Genomic DNA, 20429 nt, shown 5'->3' on the forward strand with positions numbered 1-20429 from the left:
GATCATTTTTTTATTTTCATTAAATATTTAAAAAAGATTTTTTATTAAAGATATTCTATTATCAAAGCACTAATATAAAATATAAAAAGCACTACGTCGTTCTCTTTTGCACTAACGTAATGAATGAGCATTTTGAAGTCGTTAATAGTCACTAATTTCAATTATGGAATGTGCACGTGGAAATACTATGTGAATACAAAAATGCGCAAATAAAATAAGAATAGACAATTTGAAAACCGCTATAAGAAAATTGAAACTGCAGAGTATTATTAATCTTGTGAAAATATCAAGTAAGATTTATTTGATTTATTGTTTGTAATATTCCACACATCGTTTAAAATAAAAATAAATGTTAATAATAGAGTATTTTTAAATTAGGTTTTGTTTATAGTATAGGTTTTTTATTAACTATTATTTATTTTAACTCAAATTTAAAACGATTCTGTTGTTTAGAATGTTCGCAATCACATTCGAAAAGGAAACAAAGTAATGATGTCAACATTTATTAAATGGAAAGTTATTATTCTAATTTATTATTATTTCAAATTATTTTTGTGCTATTTTTTTAAGATAAAAAAAACGTAATTTAAAAAAGAAATTTTAGAAAAAAATTAAATAATTAATTTAAATAAAAAATATCAAGAAATATAAAAACCATTAACCGTTAATTAAGTTTACAGCGTAACATTTTAAAATACATATATCAAAACAACAAAGCAAAACTAAGTCACTAAATTATACTTCAATACTAAATCAACAAGAAGTTGCGTTTTTGTTTGGTATTATTTTTTTATAACATAAATAGTTAAAAATAAAATCGCGATCTGACAATATACAAGAAGTTTGGAAGTATAAAAATCTACTTCGTTGAAGTAGTTTCATGAGTGTGATACTAATTCAAACATTTTTTGACGAAAGAATTATGTAACAAATAAAAAAAGATATAAAAAAATAAAAAGCTTTTAGAGCATCACCTTCAGCAATTTTCATGATCGCGCTCGCTGACGTTATTTCGAGCGCACATAATCACGCTCGATGAAAACATATTCTAATTTTACGAGCGCGCTATAACATGCTTGACGATTTTCTTCATCACAAGCCCTGGGATATATATCGCAAGCACCCAAATCATCTTCTAGGATTATTAAACCTTTCTCATTTGTGTTTGTCAAATGTTCCAATACAGAATTGTCTTTTTTAAGTAATTTTTTGTTAATATTCTGTAAATTTGCTTTTAATTCTTTTGTTTGACTAATTTTTTATTGCAGAGCCTTTTCTCGAAACGATCTCTCTCAGGAGTGTCTGTGGCAATCATAGAGCGACTCTTCTTCCTTTCCTTTCTTTTACTGTTTTTTTCTCCAGATTTAGGAAAACCTCTGAATTGTTTAGGGCTGATAAAAGAATCTGATGATGTAGACAGATCAACCATTGTATCATTGGTAACTAGTTTGTTTGTATCTATAGTTAGCGGAGATGGCATTATTATTATATCTATAGTAGTAGAGGTAGTGGGGTCTGCATTTGATGAAACATGAGGGTTAAAAAAATTGTCAGAAGTAATGCTTACGTGATTTTTTATGCAAGTATTGTTGACATCAAAAGTTCTGTTTGTCACAGAGCTGCACATAAAATCGATATCTGTAAACAGTTCCTGTCATAAGGAAATATACCTGTCTTTTTAAAAGCAGCTACAATGTTAGAAAGTTTTATGGCTTTCAGAAAAGCAAACCCTACAGATGCAGCCACTTGGTAAATTGTAAATGTCTTTCCAGGATTGTGGAGCATCCATAAATCAATTGCTGCATTATATGCAGTTTTAAATGGCCCCATAACTCCGTGGAATGAGGCGGTAATGTCAAAATGGTCACTCCATGCTCCTTTGCTAAATTTAACACTGCTATAGATAAGTGCGCTTCGAAATTGTCATATATTCATAATGATGGATTTTCTTTTGTACTAGACGAGAACTTGATAAAGTGATTTATAATATCTAAAAAAAGTTCACTGTTCATCCAGCCTGTTTTACATGCAAGTCCAAGAGATCCAGAAGGAGCTCCTGACAACATGCTCTTTGAAATGCACTCTTGGAAAAATAATTACTGGTGGAAGATATTGTCCAGATGCACTGATTATTATACAAGTTGTGACAAGGGTTCCTCTTTCAGCACTTGTAACTTTGCAGACACTTTTCACACTTTTCTTTGCAAGAACCTATATATTTAGATGTTTTATGTAAGAAATATATATATCATGAAAAATATACTTATTATTGAAGATTAACATACCTTTTGTGGATTCTGCACGGTAATAGTTCTAGTTTCATCAAGGTTAAAAATCCGAGTTCCATTTGCAAATGCTGGTGATCTAGCAAAAAGTTCTTTTAATTTATCAAAAAACTGATTTACATTATGGGCATTAAATGATGTTTTCCTAGAGAGAGAACACCCTTCAGTTGTTCTAAGAGACAAATCTAGGTGTTGCTTTCTAAAGTTATTCAACCAAATCAATACCTGCCATTGAGTCTTTGTGCCACCTCTGTGGAATACTAATTTTATATATGGTTGCCATCTCAAAAGCTATACACCGACATTCTTTAATTGGAAGGCCATAGAATATTTTTGAACAAGTCAAAATATATTCCTTTAATTCTAATTCCTGCTTGTCTGTAAATATTCTTTTAATATAATAATTCGGGGAAAGTCTTGTATTTTCATCAAGCAAAAAGTTTTTCCAATAACGACGAAGCGTTGGTTAGGGTATTTTGGAATTTATTGCAGTTTCTCTAATACTATTTCCTTTTTGGATTAAATGTAATACATCTTTCATATCTTTACTGGAAGTTTTTGCTTTCAAAGTGGTACTTTTATAAACTCAAGGCATTACAACATATGGTAAAAATAAATGTAATGTTGCGCACAAGTTTTCTAATGATATACTAAGATATAAAAGTCAAACATAAATATGTTTTTACTCTGAAGTCAAAACTTTTTTAATGTGAAGTATTAGTGACCCGAGGTTCAATCCTACCCGTGAAGGATTGGCTCATTCCTTCCCAAGCTGTGCAGCTGGATTAAAACATTAAATGAGCAATAAGTAAGTGGTTTATGCATGTAAAATACTTTGTTCTAAAAACTGCGTTGTTTATTAGTAAATTTTAAACCACTATCTAATGTCTCGAAACAGCCGGTATGCTCATTAAAGAAGTTTCAAAAAATGCAAAAAATTTACTTTTGTACAGAGAAGAGATTGGATGACAATATTAATGGAGACACCCGCACCAAGAAGTGGTAAAAAAATTGGATTGTGTTAACAACAGTTTGTATGTGAGTACTTGGTGAAAATTTTGAGTCGTTTTAGTTCCCTGTTTTATCTGTAGGATCAATGATTCACTCCTACCCTTGGCTCACTTCTACCCATCCTACCCTACTTATTTGAACAGTCATTTAAAATGTTGTCAAAGCTGTTTAAAGTTTTCAGAGAAATATGGAAATCGTTTAAAGAGATTGTAGTATACTAGCTGTAAGCAACATGTAATAGATTTTGCTTACTGCTAGTACAAATTAATGTAAGAGATTTTCGAAATCATCTTCACTTAGCTCTTGTACTGTACTTGGTCAGAATGGTCGAAAGCCTATTTCTTGAATAACACAATAATAACTGCTTGTGCTTATCATTATTCTCAAATTTACAAATTGTTTCTTTAAAAATTTCTCAAATTTTTTGTGCAGTTTTTTCTGTAACAACAAATCAACAATGATCAGATTTTTTTTAATCATGAACACTGCCTGTCTCCCTAAATTTTTCAACCAAATTTAAAATTATTTTCGTATCCATTGCCTTCTTAGCTCTTCAAAACTCTCAAATTAGGAAAATAAAAAAACAATTTGATTTCTTCCTTCGTTCGTAGTATCTGAAGTCATGTTTTTTTTATTTATATATAGGGTCAAATCATTATGTTTCAACCAATTGCCTGTGGGGTACCATCTCTGATTTTCCTGATTTTTACATATTATTATGTGCATTATGTAGATAGGTTAAATTTGAAATTTCAGACTTCCAAGTACAACGGTTCAAAAATTATAGCCTTAGAAACATGACACAATGGCTCCCCTTGATTTACAAATGGTCAAAACAGACTACTTTAGAGCTGTATAACTTTTTTCTCACTTTCAGCAAGTGTCTCATTTTTTCTAGAACTATTTTCTGGATAGCTCTCTCTTTGAAAAAGTGGTTTTTATTAACTTGTGTTAAATTAGAAAAAAATTATGACCTCCTCAACTTTGGAAAAAATCCTAAAATGGCTAAAATATGCCAAATTGAAACTAACTGTAGCATTATTTTATTCATCCACAAGTTTTTACAGATAAGTTTTCTGATTAGCTACTACTGTCTGTAATAAATGGGCAAAATATAGACAGCTTGTTGCAGTTTAGAACTTAAATATATCTAAAAGCAAAATGTGCACTCGCCTAAAAAGTCCATTTTTCAGCCATTTTGAGGTGCTTGTAAACTTTTCTAACACTTTGTTTTGATCTAAGATTAACAGCATATAAGACCATTAGACCCAACTATCTGAAAATGCAAACATCATAAACTTGTTGAATCCACATTAAAAATGCTAGCATTTTAACCCTATTTTTCAATCATCAACAGTTGAATGTTTTACTAGAAACCAGTGCCCCTCTAATCTGCCAACTGGCCTATGTGAAGGGTGCAACTAATTATAAGTCATTTCTTAATAAAATGAAAGGTATGGTTGGTTGTCCTCTTCTTGATCTGGTCTTTATAGTAGATAGGGGCAAAAATAAAGGGGGCAGTAACTTTTTAGTGACCTTAATTATGGTTCAAATAAAGGTCTCTAAATCAATTTAGATATTTAGATACTTAATATCTAAATATCTAAATTAATTTCAAAATAAAACCATTATATCTTTAAATTCTATTTCATTATAGGTAGTCAGTGGCCTGTATATGGTCTGGACCCCTTCCCTCTCCCCCCCCCCTCGCTCACTAAGGTGAGGGGGGGAAGGGGGTTTGGGGTAGCATCAATTAAAGGGGGAAAGGGGCAACCAACTTTTAGTAATTTAATTAACTTTTGTTCATTCACTTTTATGACCATTACATTGTATATTTGTTGGAAAATCTGGCACACATATTTGATAGTCACTATCAAAATTTGAATCTTATGGTAAAAGCATAACAAAATGCAATAAAGATCTAATGGCCTTAACTGTATAATCATTAGAAAATGAATCATGTATGTTTCATGCTACAAAATGAATGCTTGTATCTTTGTAAGTTGATTGTCCCCCTTTCCCCTTTCCCCTTTTTTTTTTTTTACTCTAGTTATTAAGAAATCTTTTTCTTTGCTAATAGTTATAATAATATGGAGTAATTGGATTAAAAAATATTTGTATTGATTGTATAAAAATTTTAAAAAAACTGATTTCAACTTGAGTCTTTATTGTTTAGCATCTTTGCATCCTCAACTTGTACAACCAATTGTTAAGTTTCATGAAAAGCCCGCTCCAGTTCTTCGCCCTAGTACATGTCAAGCACGAAAAATCTACAATAATGCAACTCTTATTGGTGGTATGCGCGCTGGAAATTACACATCACTTGGAAAAGCTACTCATTTACAAGATTGTATAGGACGTGCATGCGACTTAAATGAAGGTCACCTTGCTATTATGCTTGGACAGTATTGTTACTCTGTCACATGTAAAAATCAACGAATTTGTCAAACGGTGCCTGCCATACCTTCACATTTGAAACCAAAAGTAGCATACTTGGCATGGACTCAAGAGCCTATTGAACAAGATACGAGTTAGTATTTGTTCTCTTTTTAATAATCAATTTATTTTTAAACATTTTTTTAAATTTACAGTGTCAGTTCTGAAGTTTAGATTTTTAGAGTTTTGTTTTTCTAGTAACAAATATGGCGGAGAGTGATTTTTTTGTGAATCACAAGCGTTATCCTAAATGTAAGCGCAGTCACATAATGTATAATCATACTCTGAAAGGTGGTTTGCGTGCAGGAAATTTTTCAATGTTGGCATCAGTTGATGATATTGAAGTTTGTGCTGCATTGTGTTGCGAAGAAAAGGACTGTGATCTTGGTAAGATATAAGGCAATTGTTTTTTTTCTGTTAACTTTCTGGTCTGTAAATGTAAAAGGTTAACAATAGTCCAACCCTTGGAATTAGGAAAAATAAGGTTGGCAATTATTTGCCGACCTCATTCTTTTAGAGGTCGGCATCAGGTCGGCAAATAAAGTTTAATACAAAGGTCTTACCATTAAACATAGAAACAAGGTCGACAATTTTTTGCCGACCTAAAATGCTTCTAGGTCGGCATTGCCGAATGCCGACCCTAATTCCGAGGGTTGGACCGAGAGTCTGACAAATTAAGGCATGAATAAGTAGTAGACAGTTGAAATTTGACAATTGCGCAGTCCTTGAAATTCTTTTAAAATATACTATAAACAAATTATAAATATTAAATATTATAAATATTAATAAATTTCTCAGCTTTAATGATTGGAGATAATTGTTATGCTGGTGATTGTGCTAGCCCAGAGCTTTGCTCTGCTGTACCAGTACCTGCTGGCGCAGCTCAGCGATCTCAAATAGCGTACATAACAGCACCTGGTCGGAAAAAGTCTGAGGACAGATGGGAAAATTCAGGTTTTAAATTTTTCAATCATTTTTTAAATTTCAAGATTTAAATTTAAACTGAATTTGAAGTTTATATTTTTAAAGTTTTAAATTTTTTTGTTTGCTGATAAATTTTTTTATTCATCTTAGATTGGAGCATGGTGTATTTGATTGTGAGTGGGTTGGTTATTGGAATTAGTTTACTTGGAACAGCATGGACTGTTTGCTTGTGTGCCTTGAGGTACTTCTATATTATTATTGTGTATTATGTGCTTTACAGTCTATTGTTAATGACATAATCTATCATTGTTCATCATTACAGTTATTGCTTTAAGTACCTTAGGGAGTATACTCACCTTGAAAAACTTATACTCACCTTGAAAAATACTGCGTTTTTAAAAATTTATTTTAACTAAAATTGAGAGAAAAAATTTTTTCAGGTACAAGAAAAAAGCAAACATTTATTTTTGACATTCTTAGAAAAGTTGTTTTGGTGTGTGTTAAGGATGTGTTGGTGTGTGTTAAGGTTGTGTTGGTGTGTGTTAAGGTTGTGTTGGTGTGTGTCGCAGGGTTTTCCATTTAAATCTGAAGTTTTCCAATTAAATCAAAGTTATCTCCCTAAATACGATTATTTTGAGCTTAGAAACTTGAAATAAGTAATCGACTTTTGATCATAGCTAGTTTTGATCAAGCACACTGAATAATATATTTTTAGTATGAACAATTAATTTAATAATAGTAGGGATTAAAGGGGGTTGTTACCATTATTGGGTAGTTTTCAATAATGCGCAAAGAAACAGGTTTAGTGCTGTACTTCCAAAGGTGTTGGAGGGATTTGATCTTCAAACCACTTGATTTTGATGAAAAGACCTGATTATTAGCTTTCCTGTCTGATCTGATGAAAAGATCTGATTTTATTCTATGGAATGATCTGATTCTATTTAATGAAAGGATTTTTTAGGGAAATATAATTTATTTTACTTTATATAATAATAGTTTTTATTGATAATTATATCTTATGTAAAGTGTTTAATAATTCATCATAATTTAGCAGCAAAAGTCAGAAAAAAATTTGGTTTTGAAAATTTCTTTTACAATTTTTCAATGTTTTTGAAATATTTCATTGAAATTCTAAATGTTGTAGTAGTGTAGTAATAGTTTTGTGGGCGAGCCAAAGTTCAATCTTCTTTATTTCCCTGTAAGTGTAGTGTTAAACTTGTTTCTTTGTCTATCAATGTTATTTCTCAAAGTTAATGATTTTGACCTATAGGGCTGTGAAAGGGGTTGGTAACAATGAAAACATAATTTTTTTTTACTTATAAAGGAAATCTATCTGTATACTTGACTTGAGTAAGATAATTATCAGGCTCCTTGGCTTTATTGGGAAAATTATTAGTTCCCTCAGCTTTAAGGAGGTAAATACAGTTAAACAATAGTTTCTATAATCAAAACTTTGGGGAGGTAAATACAAGTAAACAATAGTTTCAATGATCAAAACTTTAAGGTAGCAAGAAGAGTGAATGTAAGTTTTTAAATATAGATATTTTTTGAAAAACATATTTACAAATTTGAGGAATCTAAAACAATATTTTTAGATGTATGTATATGTATATATTTTTTTGCATTACTTACCAAACGTTTTTGTTGTTGTTGTTGTTGCTTTAAACAACATAAATTAAAATTTGTGTATAATTATGTCTTTTATTAGGACTTTTTAAGAAATGTTTCTAATTTCTTGTTGTAAAATTAATACTTAAAATGGCTCTTTTAAATTTTTTTAAACTTTTGAAAATTTATCTAAGTTGCTAGTGACACATAATTAAAAGTTTTAAAAATATGAACAGGTTTTTTACGCAAGCAGTTTAATATACATTACTACCGAAGTTTTTATGCGTCTAATTTATTTTACTTATGAAATGAGTTTCAAAGTTTTGTTTAGAAGAATAATGGAAGAATTTTAAAAATCTTTTAACGAACTGAGGGTTTCAATGAAGTGAGGGTTTTAATGAACTGATTGTTTTAGTGAATTAAGGGTTTAAATGAACTGAGGGACTTTTTTAGTATTGCATTGTTAATTACATCATCGATTACCTTTCACTTAGACATGTTGGTTGTCATTATAAAATCTCATATATATCATTGTTTGTAAAAGGATTTGTCCTGTGTTGTCAAGATTCGGCAAGCTTGGTATATGCAAATGCTGCAAAGCAAGTTTTTTTATAAAAATCAGGTGTCCGATTGGTCAGATAACTATAAGTTCAGAATATATTTTCTGTAAAATGATTATTCAGCAAATTCACTGAAGATTTTTCCTGTTTTGTTGTTTTTACTTTTTATAGTATAATTATGTTTTTATTTGTTATATAAATTTAAAAATAAATAGTTTTTAAAGGTTAACCTATTATTCACACAATATTAAAGGAGAAATCAGAGAAAGTTGCTAAAACGAAAGAAAGAAAATCTTGCAAAACTTGTTCGTGTTGAACGCTCGACGTCCATGAAAGGTGTGAATCTTTTTCTATATCTTATATATTTTCTATATCTTATATATCTGTAAAACAATTCTTTTTATTTTTACTGCAAACTTTTAAAATAACTTGATACTAAAACGATCATTTTGAAATTGGTTGTTTGACCTTTACAATTTTTTTTTATAAAACATTTGGTACTTATAGATCTTCCATTAAACGAAGACTTGATGCTCAAAGATGAACCGATCGGAACATCGTCGAGGAATAGTTTTAACTAAAGATTTAAACTCCTTAAGTCATTTATCATCTGGACTTTTTTCTTTACTTGGAAATAATTTTATCTTTATTTTTATAATTACTTGCAGTTTTCTTTTTTTAACATTTATCGCTTTTAATTAATCTACATTTCATTCATTTAAACTATTCTGCATTTCATTCTTTTTAATTATTCTGCATTTTATTCATTTTTATCTTTTAATCTTTTTTAAATTTTCACTCAAAATAAGAGGACACGAATTTACACGATAGCTTCTTACTTGATCGTTTATTTCTACAACTACAACAAATTTCTACATTTGTTTTACGTGTTTTGTATAAAATTATGACTTGCAAATGCGAAAAGTGATGGATTTGACAAATCAATCCATATATAATCATCTTACATCCACCAATCAGGTATGATAATTAAAATTCTAATACCAATCAGGTATAGTGGTTATAAGAGTTACTCGTTAATAAACTCGTTAAAAAGAGTTCAGCATATCATTTGGCTTTGTTCGATAAATTTTTGTTACTGAGTTTCGTGCCAAACAATTTTTTCGAAAATGTAAATAGTTATTGTTTATATGGATATAGTAATAGAATTTTGTAATAATAACATGATAAATTTATAGTCATTTTCTTATCTTATACTTTTTTGTTATATGTCACAATTTTTTAATATAAGTATAAAATATGCTTGTGTTAAATTGCAAAAGCTTGGTAAATTTTAACGAAATTTCTTTTTTTATTAGTTTCCATAGCTTTATTTTATTATCTTCCAATTCGACTAATAATTTTTTTGTTTAAGTTGAAGGGTTTCCCAACAAGTTGCATTCATATTAAAGAACATTTGACTGAATTTATTTTTTTAAACTTTGATCAAATAATAAGAACATTCCTAAAATAACTAACCTTGTTTATCTTCTGCAATGGCTCAATGTTAAAATTATGCGAAGATTATGCAAAAGAGCGCACTATGACTTTAATGCGCATAAAAGTGAATGCATTTTTTTTAAGCGACATTCAAGGTTATCAAACATTTGTCCGTTCTAATTTCAATCAATTAATTGAATACACCCAGAGCTGACCGCAGTAGGGTAATATAATTAACGAATCAGAGGTTAGTTACAGTTGTATTGCTCAACTCAATTTATTGGTCAAGTTAACGTTCTAGGTACATTAAGTTTAAATTTATTTCCGAAAATCATCGTTGTGTTGTGTTCCAATTTTTATGGGCCTATCACTTGGAACTTCTTACACTCGGAGACAAACCGCATCTGCACTTCTCGGAGTAACGGTCTCAGGAGAATATTTTATTTGTCATTTAGTTCTTCTAGTAAAATTATTTCAATTTTAGGTACCAATCTTTGACCATTAAAAATTATAAACGCGGCTTTTTTGAAAATCGTTGCCTAGAGCATGAAAAAGTTTATTTTTCTGACTTATTACTTTAAAATTTATTTTGTGAAGGTCAGTGAAAAAAATATATACACTCATCAAACCATTTTGTTTTTATAGCTGTTTGAAGTTGAAAGTAAAGCAAAATATTTATCTTAAAATTTAATATGATTTCATAAAAAAAATCTTGCTATGAGATACCAAATTACTTTGAGTAACTTACTGCCCAGCCTAGAATATTTCGCACTATCTGTAGGGAAGGTGGAGTATACTTCTTATTTAAGTGTTCTTCCGCGGTGCTCTGTGATAAGACCGTTAGGTCTTGTTTGGTCTTTTCGAGAGGTCAACAAACAAAGAAAATAATGCAGTTAATATGGTTTTTTGAAAGAAAAAAAAGTTATTGGTGAGCTCAAGCCCGAATCACTTATTTGTGTAACTCCTATCTAAATCAAACAACGCGTCGATTTTTATCGCCTGCGCGTTATTCTGCGTTACTTTACTTATTAAGTTATTTTAATTATAAAATGGCGTTTGTATAGTTGTGATGTATATTTTACTATTTAGTCTATCATTGATTTACTACAAAACTTACATACAAATTGGAACAAGAAATAAATAATAACACTTCCTATATTATAAATGCTTTTAAAATAATTGCATAAGTTTTTGCTTTAACTCTTGCACAACCTTGCAACGCTTAACGCTAGATGAAACTTACGTAACTCTTGCAACAACTTAAGCTACATATGCAATAGCTTTAAGATACTTTAACATAAACAACTTTACTTTAACTTTACGCAAACGTTGCAAAAGGTTTGTGAATGTTAAATTACAAAATATAATATTTGCGTACCTTTTTTGTACCTTTTTCTTTGCAAAAGTTGTGTATATGCAACCAGGTGATTTATTCCTTTTTAAAACAAAAAAGCTAATAAATACTATTTAGGTGTAAAGTTGTAATTGTGCAGCGTAACACGATTACTCTCGAAAGCATTGTAAAGCATTATAAATTGAAAAAACAAATGTAACTTAATAGTATCTCTATATTATAAAATTATATTTTTTTTTTGTAATATGATACAAGTTGATTTCTACTTGTTTTCTTTAGTTTATGTTTTTCTTTAAAATTTTTGGTTTTAAAATTATATTATTATTTGTGATTTATCGATTTAATGTCAAATATGTTTAATTTTTTTTAATTTTTTTTCTTTTTTAAACTTTTTTTTTATATTGTTATTTAGGTGCCCTAAGAAGACCTAACGGTCTTGTTACAGAGCACTGCGGAAGTGCATTTAACCAGGAAGTTCACGCCTCCTTCCTTACCGTGACGCGAAAATATGTCCAAAGCTCGTTTCGAACCAGAATCTTTTGCTAATAAAGCAAGCGCTCTAACCACTGCGCCACGGCCGCACAAACTGACATTAGGTGTTGATTTCTGTGTTTTTAATCCTGGTTAGCTGGGGTGGACTGATGCGAAATTTTAAAAAAAAAGTTGTAATATTTCAAACTTTATCATTGAAAATAACTTGAATGTTTTTTAAATACGGAACAACACATTACGGTTTAGTGGAAACGTTAAGTGCGTAGGCAAAGTGCAAACTAGAAAGTATATCGTCAAACTTCATTACCAGTTTGAGGAGATTCTTAAAAGCACCTGCAACAGTAGCACAAGCAAAAAGAATTTTAACAACCTTTAGCTTATCAAACAGTATCTAGGGTCCACCGTGAGTCATGATTTACTGAACAACCCAGCTAGGCCAAGTTTTTATCCTGAGATTGCAAAACATATATACCTTGAGACAGTAACCTTTTTTTTTGCGCGGAAAAGGTCATGCAAGGCAACAATTTATATAACCATATTTGCTTACTCAATAACACTCCAATTATGGAATGTTATTGATTAGTCCAAAAATGATTTTGCATCAGCTTTTGTGACTTAATCTGAGGTTACTTAAAAATTATCAACAGATTTTAAAAAAGCATTAGAAATAAAGATCAATTATCATAAATTTAAAATACTAAATTTTTACTATACTAAATCATTAATTTTCATCTTTTTTAATACTAAATCATTAATTGTCATCTACTATGTTTTTTTGTTTATAATAATAATAACGATAGGTGATACTTAAAAGGATCAAGCTAAATGTACGAAGTTTGAGAGACTGGCTTCCTCCTCTTACCGCGTTATTGGTGTACATCATCAGTAATATCTTTTAAAATTTGCCAAATCATTTATTATTATGTAAACTGTGATCCATCTTAAAGTATAAATTAGACATTATACCAGGATTTGCTATTTTTATTTGGAATTTATAAAAACATCAGTTTTGACACAGATGCACTTTTTTCTTTGATTTTAAAATTAAAACTTTTTTTTAAAGTACATTTATTTACTTTTACTTTTATATTGTAATTTAACAAAACATATATGGAAACACAGATACACACAAATATACACACTCGCACACACATACACGCACACACACACACACACACACTAATTATAATAAATAAAAAGTCATATGAAAAGTATAATACACAAAAAAAAACGTTTTTTCTGATACAAAGTATGCCTTATAGTATAACTATAAAGTTAACTAGGTTGTTACAAACTCATTGCTTGGTAAATGCGTTTTTATAAAACTTTTGAGAACGTCTTCTGCCTTTTTCAGCTGCAATCAAAATAAAAACAAGTTCTTCGTCGTCAATGGTTGGAAGTCGATAACGTCTTTTTTCTTTTTTAGACAAACAAATATCTCTTTGAATGGCATCTTCTCCTTGCGCAAATCGTCTTCCTTTAATTTTATTCATTTCACGGCGATACAGCTCTCTATGCTTTTCAAAAACCTTTCTCTGAAATCTTTCTGATTTCCAGCACATGTTGTAAAACATTGTTGTCACCAAAGTTAAAAAATCAAAAAGGCGTTTTTACAATTTATGACTGTTAAAAATAAAGTTACTTGACAAATAGATAAACTATTGTATAATTTATTTAATTGATAAAATATTTAAGGGTGTGCCAACAATTTTGACAGTTTTTTTGGCGTCTTTATGATGCCACTTATAAGAACATTGAAAATCTTCTTGTTCCTTCTTTGAACTTTAATTTTTATGTAAAAGCTAAAAACAAATGATAAATATTAAAAAGGATTAAAGGAAAATTAAATCCAACTGTTTTATAGTTCTTGATATTAAAATTTTTAAAATCAAATTCGTTAAATAGAATTAAAAAAAAGAGCGACTATGATGTCATAGTTGAATCGTTTGTTTTACGTTTGTTTCATTTCAATTATGCTTTATTTCAAATTAAAAAAAAAAGTGCAGCCCCCTTGTATTATTTAATTAAATTTTTAAAACTTTATAATTTTTAAAATTTTGAAGATTGCTTTCTTCGAATTTATTTTTTTTATTGCGCAGGCTTTATAGATGTTGAGCATGGCCTACTTTATAACATTATAATTAAGTTAGCCATAAATAATAACTACGTTGGAAAAAAAGGCCATGATATAGACAGCTGCTTTTTATGATTTCACAGCGAGTTAGCATTTGCTGAAAATTAACAAAAGTATACAGAATGTGATATTAAACAACATATATATATTTGTTGTTATTGCTAATTGTTAATTTTTTGAGATTTTACTTATAAATTTGCATTAATCTTTGCCAATATTTTCAAAAAAAACTTAAATTCTTTTAAAAAACATTTTTAAAAATTACAGCTACTCTTCAAAAAACTTTAAATTTCCAATAGAGAAAAATCAAGTTTAAAGGCTTTTAGTAAAATACTAAAGATGCATATTTATACAACAGGTTAACAACATATTTTAATATAGAACAATATTCTAACAACAACAACATCTCTAACCCTGATCCTAAATAGTATTAATTAATCTTATTCAACCTTAACTCACCCAAAAAAATCCAATTGGAATTAAGATAAATACCAATTTTGAAATACGTAGAGCTGCCAGAATTTTGGTGCCTTAGAGGCACCAAAATTCTGGCTACCCGGCGTATTTCAGCAAATTGATCAAAATCTCTTTGCGTCTGTAAGTTAACAAACGCGAAGAGATTTGATTAACTTGCAGATTTTTTATTCTATACTATACTTAAATTTGTTGAAAAGTTTTAAATTTCATTAGTTTTATATATTATTTGCACTCCAATTTGGGTAGGGCCCATTTACAAAGGTAGAAGTTAATAGGTATAGGTTTACACATATTTCATGTGTTCTGTTGCAGTGTTCTCAAAAGAGTGAAAAGTCAATTAGAAGACCAGATGACGGCATCAAAAAGCATGCGAAAACTTTATCTGTCATTAAGTTCCAGAGTTTCATGAGTTTCAGTTCTTCTTTGTTCTTCAGTCGTAATTCAGTTGTCTCTGTAATTCTAAAAAAAATATTGCTTCAACGTTTTCAGTTTTTAATGCCCCAGAGTGGCTGATGACTCTGGGGCATTAAAAACTGAAAACGTTGAAGCATTAAAATTATTATCAGCTTTGAATTTTCTTTTTTCGCTCTGAAAAGTTTTATTTTCTTAGAGATGTATTTGTAGCTTATTCTAAGAATACATTTCGTGCTTCTAATTCGAGCGTCAAAAGTTAAAAAGGTCAAAGCAGAGACCAACTGTGTCAATGGCATACTTTTATCTGAAATGCAGCTACAAACCAAACAAGATTGAGAAGATGTAGTTGCTGTAAATATTGTTGTTGTAACTTTCCCATAAATTGAGTTTCAATTTTTTTCAACTTAGTGATGAATTACAATTTTCAATTTTGTGATGTATTATAATTTCACAAAATATTTTGTGAAGTATTGTTATATTTTCACAAAATGTTTTGTAAAATATTGTTATATTTTCATAATTTAATGTTTGTATCGTTTCAATACTCAAATAACAAAATATCAAAGTAACAGTTTTTTTTTTTTTTAATGAAAATTTTATTGGCCTGCAATAAAGATGAGTAATTACTTCACTCCACTAACATCAATCAAAAAATTTGACTTCTTGACTTTATATTGGGGACCACGCTTGTGGAATTTGGTTCTTGACGAAAATACGAAAAAAATAAAATCTATTGATACATTTAAAAAAATTATAAAAAAACACTTATTAAATTTAAACATTACGTACATTCTATCGTTTTTTTAAAAAATTGAAATAATTACACAGGCCAACAAAAAAAAAAAATTTTTCTGGTGCCAAGCAAACAATTTGTTTTTTGTATAGCATTTCTCATTTTGATTTCAAATATGCAACTCTTTTTTTACCATCACGTCAAGTTGTAAAGATATTTAGGTTCAAATCTTAAGTATTTAGGGTAAAGTCCCTAATATTGTCGAAAAAAAAGTTATTCAAAAGTATGTCAACCTGGGTCTCAAAAGAAGCGTATTTTCATAAAGATTTTAGAAAACGTAAATATTTTTCCTTAAAATTTATTGACAAAAAAATTATGTAAAAAAATGCTAAAGACTCTTAAAAAAATTTCAACAGAATGTTATTCAGCAATAATACAAAAAATACTTATTTTTATTACAAATGAATAACATTTTTAAAATCTCGATGAAAATACGCTTCTTTTGAGACCCAGGTTGACATACTTTTGAATAACTTTTTTTTTGACAATATTAGGGACTTTACCCTAAATACTTAAGATTTGAACCTAAATATCTTTACAACTTGACGTGATGGTAAAAAAAGAGTAGCATATTTGAAATCAAAATGAGAAATACTATACAAAAAACAAATTGTTTTCTCGGCACCAGAAAAAAAATTTTTTTTTGTTGACCTGTGTTATGTAAATTTTGTTTTTAATGTATTTTATTTATTTTTAATATTGTATTGAATGTGTATACTCATATGTACCAATTTGTAATTTTTAATTTTTTTTTACTGTATTGAATATGTATACGAATATTTACTGATTTGTAATTTTTTATTTGTTATTTTTAATAATTTTTTTCAATTTTTTCAACTTTTTTTTAATTTCTTTTTTAACTTTAAATTCTTTTTTAACCTTTAAACATTTATTTTTTTTCAAACTTATTAATTTCACTCTTTTATATAATATTGGGAGATGTAAAATTTTATTTTATTTTTCTGTTTATCACGAAGGAGCTTGATGATAAGACATTTTGACTTCTACTTGCCTCAGTCAGCTTGTAATTATATATATTTGTTTAAATTTATAGATAACATTGTAAAATGTGTAAAATGACGAAATAAATAATAATAATAATAATAATAATAATAATAATAATAAAGAGTTGAATATAGATTAGAAAATCAATTTTTTTTTGTCCTCAATGTATTAAAAAACTGCTTACTTCAAAGAGATTTCTTCAGTCTTTCTTAGCTGAATATAGTTTTGTTGGCCATTTGATCCATCGTGCTTTATTTTTGAATGTTAAGTTTTCCAAAAATTGTTAAAAGAACCATTTACTTATCACTGCAACTGTATAAAATAAATGGCTGTATAATTAACAATTGTTTGTTAACGAAAATCAGTACAATGGTCACCTTCACCCTATACAATGGTCACCCTATAGGTTGTTTATTTCTGCAAAAAAAAAACTGAACTATCTAGTATTTCCTTTGGAAAACATTTTTCATTAGCATTTCTAATATTAACGTATTCATGATAAAGATTACAATCATTACTAACAGCAAACATTTTTCAAACATTGGTAAACAGACTTGCTCATATTATTATACACTAGAACTATTGGCGTTATGTATCTGACCATACTTCAAAATTTCGACATCAATATATAAAGTCTCAAATTGTTAAATTTTGGGCTAACTTACTGTTTCACTAACTATGCAAATACATCGTGGGCAAATACGCAAACAACAAAACTTTAAAAACCTTATAGGTAACAAAAACAATCCTGCCGAATCATATACTCTTAACATTAGCGAGAACTCGCAAAACCTCTTATGAAAAATATAAAAATGATGGTATATTTGAAATAAATATTTATCAGTATCTAATTTTTATGTATAGATACTAAAACAACCTCTTGCCAGCAAACTTTAACGATAAGTCTAAAAAAATCTAAATGAAAAGTATAATTTAAGATCAAATGAAAAAAACACCAAAAAATGCCTCGTAAATGTAATAAACTCTCAAATATTTGTATATCTTACGGCCGACGAAAAGAGTTTCGATGTGAAGAGGAACAATCGTCAATTTCTAAAAAAAGCCCTCTATATCTAGAATTTAAAAAAAAAGTGCTCCAGGTGTAGTCTTATCGAGGACTTAATTGGATGATTGTCAAAAAGAATATAAATTTAGTAGTGAAATCATTAAATTTATTTAAGTTTCAAACAAAAACAGAATTTTTTAAATTTGATAATCATAAGAAAAATTTTCTTTTTTTTTTTATAATTAATTTTTTTTCGACTATTTGAACGGTAATTTAGCTGTTGTTTTTATCATCGTTATTATCTTTTTATACGAGCTTCATGCCATTACTATATATTATTTATATGTATAAGTGCGCTAGAAGCCCTAATTTTTACCTTTAAAAAGTGTTTACATTAAGGGTGAAGTGGGACAGAAAAAAGAAATATTTAAGCCCACTTCTTCCCGTCGCCATTTGGTTATTTCGATTGGTGAAAGCTCTTGAACATTTTTATGTCGATTAGGTGATTTTATGATTTTATCAGCTTCTATTTAATAATTTGTGTTAAAATGTTGTTTTAAATTTATTGGTCCCACTTCTACTTGGCTGGAAACCTAAGGGGATTGAAACGGTGCCTAAAAAGAAGGTTTATTTGTAAAACTTGTTTGGTTCTGTTTATACATCAAATAAAAAAGATATTGCAATTACCCTTAAAAAAAAATTTACGTGTCCCATTTCTCCCCACTCTCCCCTACTATGTTGTTAAAATTTTTTACTAATTTACTTTACATCAAGACTATAGTTTACGATATTTTGATAAAAATAAGTGACGTCTGGCATTAAATTTAGAGTAGTACTTACAAATAAAACTCTTTAAAGTTTTTCTTGTATCATTATTAGACATGAACCTAACATGAAGTAATGATTAACATATAGATATATATTTTTTGTTGTTACAAAGTTGCTCCAAGATGTCATTACGGTCTTATTACTGAACACTAAGGAAAAGCATTTAACTATGTACGTTACTTTCAATTATGCAAGGTAACGTACATATATATGTACGTAACTTTGCAACATTGAAAAAATAAACTCAATTTTAAAAAATTACATATTTTTACATACTTTTAAACGTTACTTTGCAACATTAAAAAAAGAAACTTAATTTGAAAAAAAAAAACGTCTTCCATTCTTCTGCAAGGAGAAAAAAATGGAGCAGCTACAAGCACTCAGAAATATAATTACGTGAAAGCAAAAATATAAATTAGTTGATATATCGTAAAAGTACAAATTTTTCTTAGTTGCCTTTTTAAAAAAAGTTTTTATAAAATGAGAAATTTTTCAAAAACCTTTTGTTTTTTCATAAATTGTATTCATTTAAAATTTTTTGATAAATTTCGTAAAAAACTTTTTCTCACTTACGTGAGAAAAAGCTTTATCACGAGATTTTATTGAAAACTTCAAATTTGGTTAAGAGAAATTTTTTTCTTCATCTAATTTAACTTTTTAAAAGTCTGTAATATATTCAAAACAAAAATTGAGTCTTTGATATACAAATTTAGTAAGCTTTGTCCAACTATTACCCCACTGTGCTCTTGTCAAATTACCCCACTGTGCTCTTGTCAAATTACCCCCCTGTGCTCTTGTTGCTGTGGTTTGTGTATTTAGTAAAAGTATTTTTGTGAGAAAAAAATGTTTAATTTAGTTTTTGTATGTTTATCGTTTAAATTTTTGACAATAAATTTTTTTATACCTACTATCGCAAATTAAACATTTTGTTACTTTTTCCAGTACTTTAATCATTTGACCATTACGATTAAAAAATATTACGTAAATGTTGTCAAATTAGAAGGCTATTAAAATTATGTTCAAGTTATAATAAACTTCCATTGTTGTAACCTGGATCTGACCTTACCTTGTGTAACGAGAAAAGAACCAATAGTGTTAAGACTTCGACTCAATCACGTGCAATATCTACGAATTGCCCCGCTCACAAATTAAACTTTGTTTTTATTGCATTTGATGATGGTTGATTGATATTTTGTTAAATACGTTGCTCCCTTCAGTTTGGGTAAAACTAGATGAACACGAATAGTGAAATTAAAAATACGTAAAAAAATAAACTAAAATAAATAAAATAAAATAGAAAAAAAAAGAATAAGGCGTTTTTTTTAAAAGACTGCTGGTGTTGATTAGAAAAAAATTGCTGAAAAACCTGAGTTTTTAATAATTAATTAAAGTAATATCATAGTGCGCTGTTGAAAACATTGTGGGTTGTTGAAAACATAGTGGGTTGTTGAAAACATTATGGGTTGGTGAAAACACAGGGGATCGTTTAAAAATAAATTTAAACAAACATCAAAAAAATAATAAAATTTAAAATTATTACAATTAAATGATTTTATAAAAGATCTCATGTAAAATAGATGAATTCCTGATGTTTTACGAGAGAATCTTGATGTTTCACTCTGGAATCCCCAAAGTTTTATTAAAGAGAAAAAATGTTATATTTAA

General features: G+C 28.6%; 1 protein-coding gene and 1 long non-coding RNA gene across 2 annotated transcripts in view; one reads left to right on the forward strand and one right to left on the reverse strand.

The window, feature by feature from the left end:
• LOC100210596 (uncharacterized) overlaps positions 1 to 10124 on the forward strand; it is a 24358-nt gene extending 14234 nt beyond the window's left edge. The window contains exons 4-9 of the mRNA XM_065802259.1: positions 5473 to 5826; positions 5931 to 6119; positions 6531 to 6686; positions 6807 to 6897; positions 9078 to 9160; positions 9332 to 10124. Of these exons, the coding sequence (XP_065658331.1) occupies positions 5473 to 5826; positions 5931 to 6119; positions 6531 to 6686; positions 6807 to 6897; positions 9078 to 9160; positions 9332 to 9405 (947 nt within the window). The 3' untranslated portion in view covers positions 9406 to 10124. The remainder of the gene's footprint in view (positions 1 to 5472; positions 5827 to 5930; positions 6120 to 6530; positions 6687 to 6806; positions 6898 to 9077; positions 9161 to 9331) is intronic.
• Positions 10125 to 13114: 2990 nt separating this feature from the next.
• On the reverse strand, positions 13115 to 20053 carry LOC136084110 (uncharacterized). Its single transcript, XR_010640345.1, has 2 exons — positions 19831 to 20053; positions 13115 to 13909 (listed from the first exon to the last, which is right to left on the reverse strand). It is a non-coding gene; the product is annotated as an uncharacterized LOC136084110 (long non-coding RNA).
• Between the last annotated feature and the right edge of the window lie 376 nt (positions 20054 to 20429).

This window comes from Hydra vulgaris, chromosome 08 (assembly GCF_038396675.1).
Source record: "Hydra vulgaris chromosome 08, alternate assembly HydraT2T_AEP".
Lineage (NCBI taxonomy): Eukaryota > Metazoa > Cnidaria > Hydrozoa > Anthoathecata > Hydridae > Hydra > Hydra vulgaris.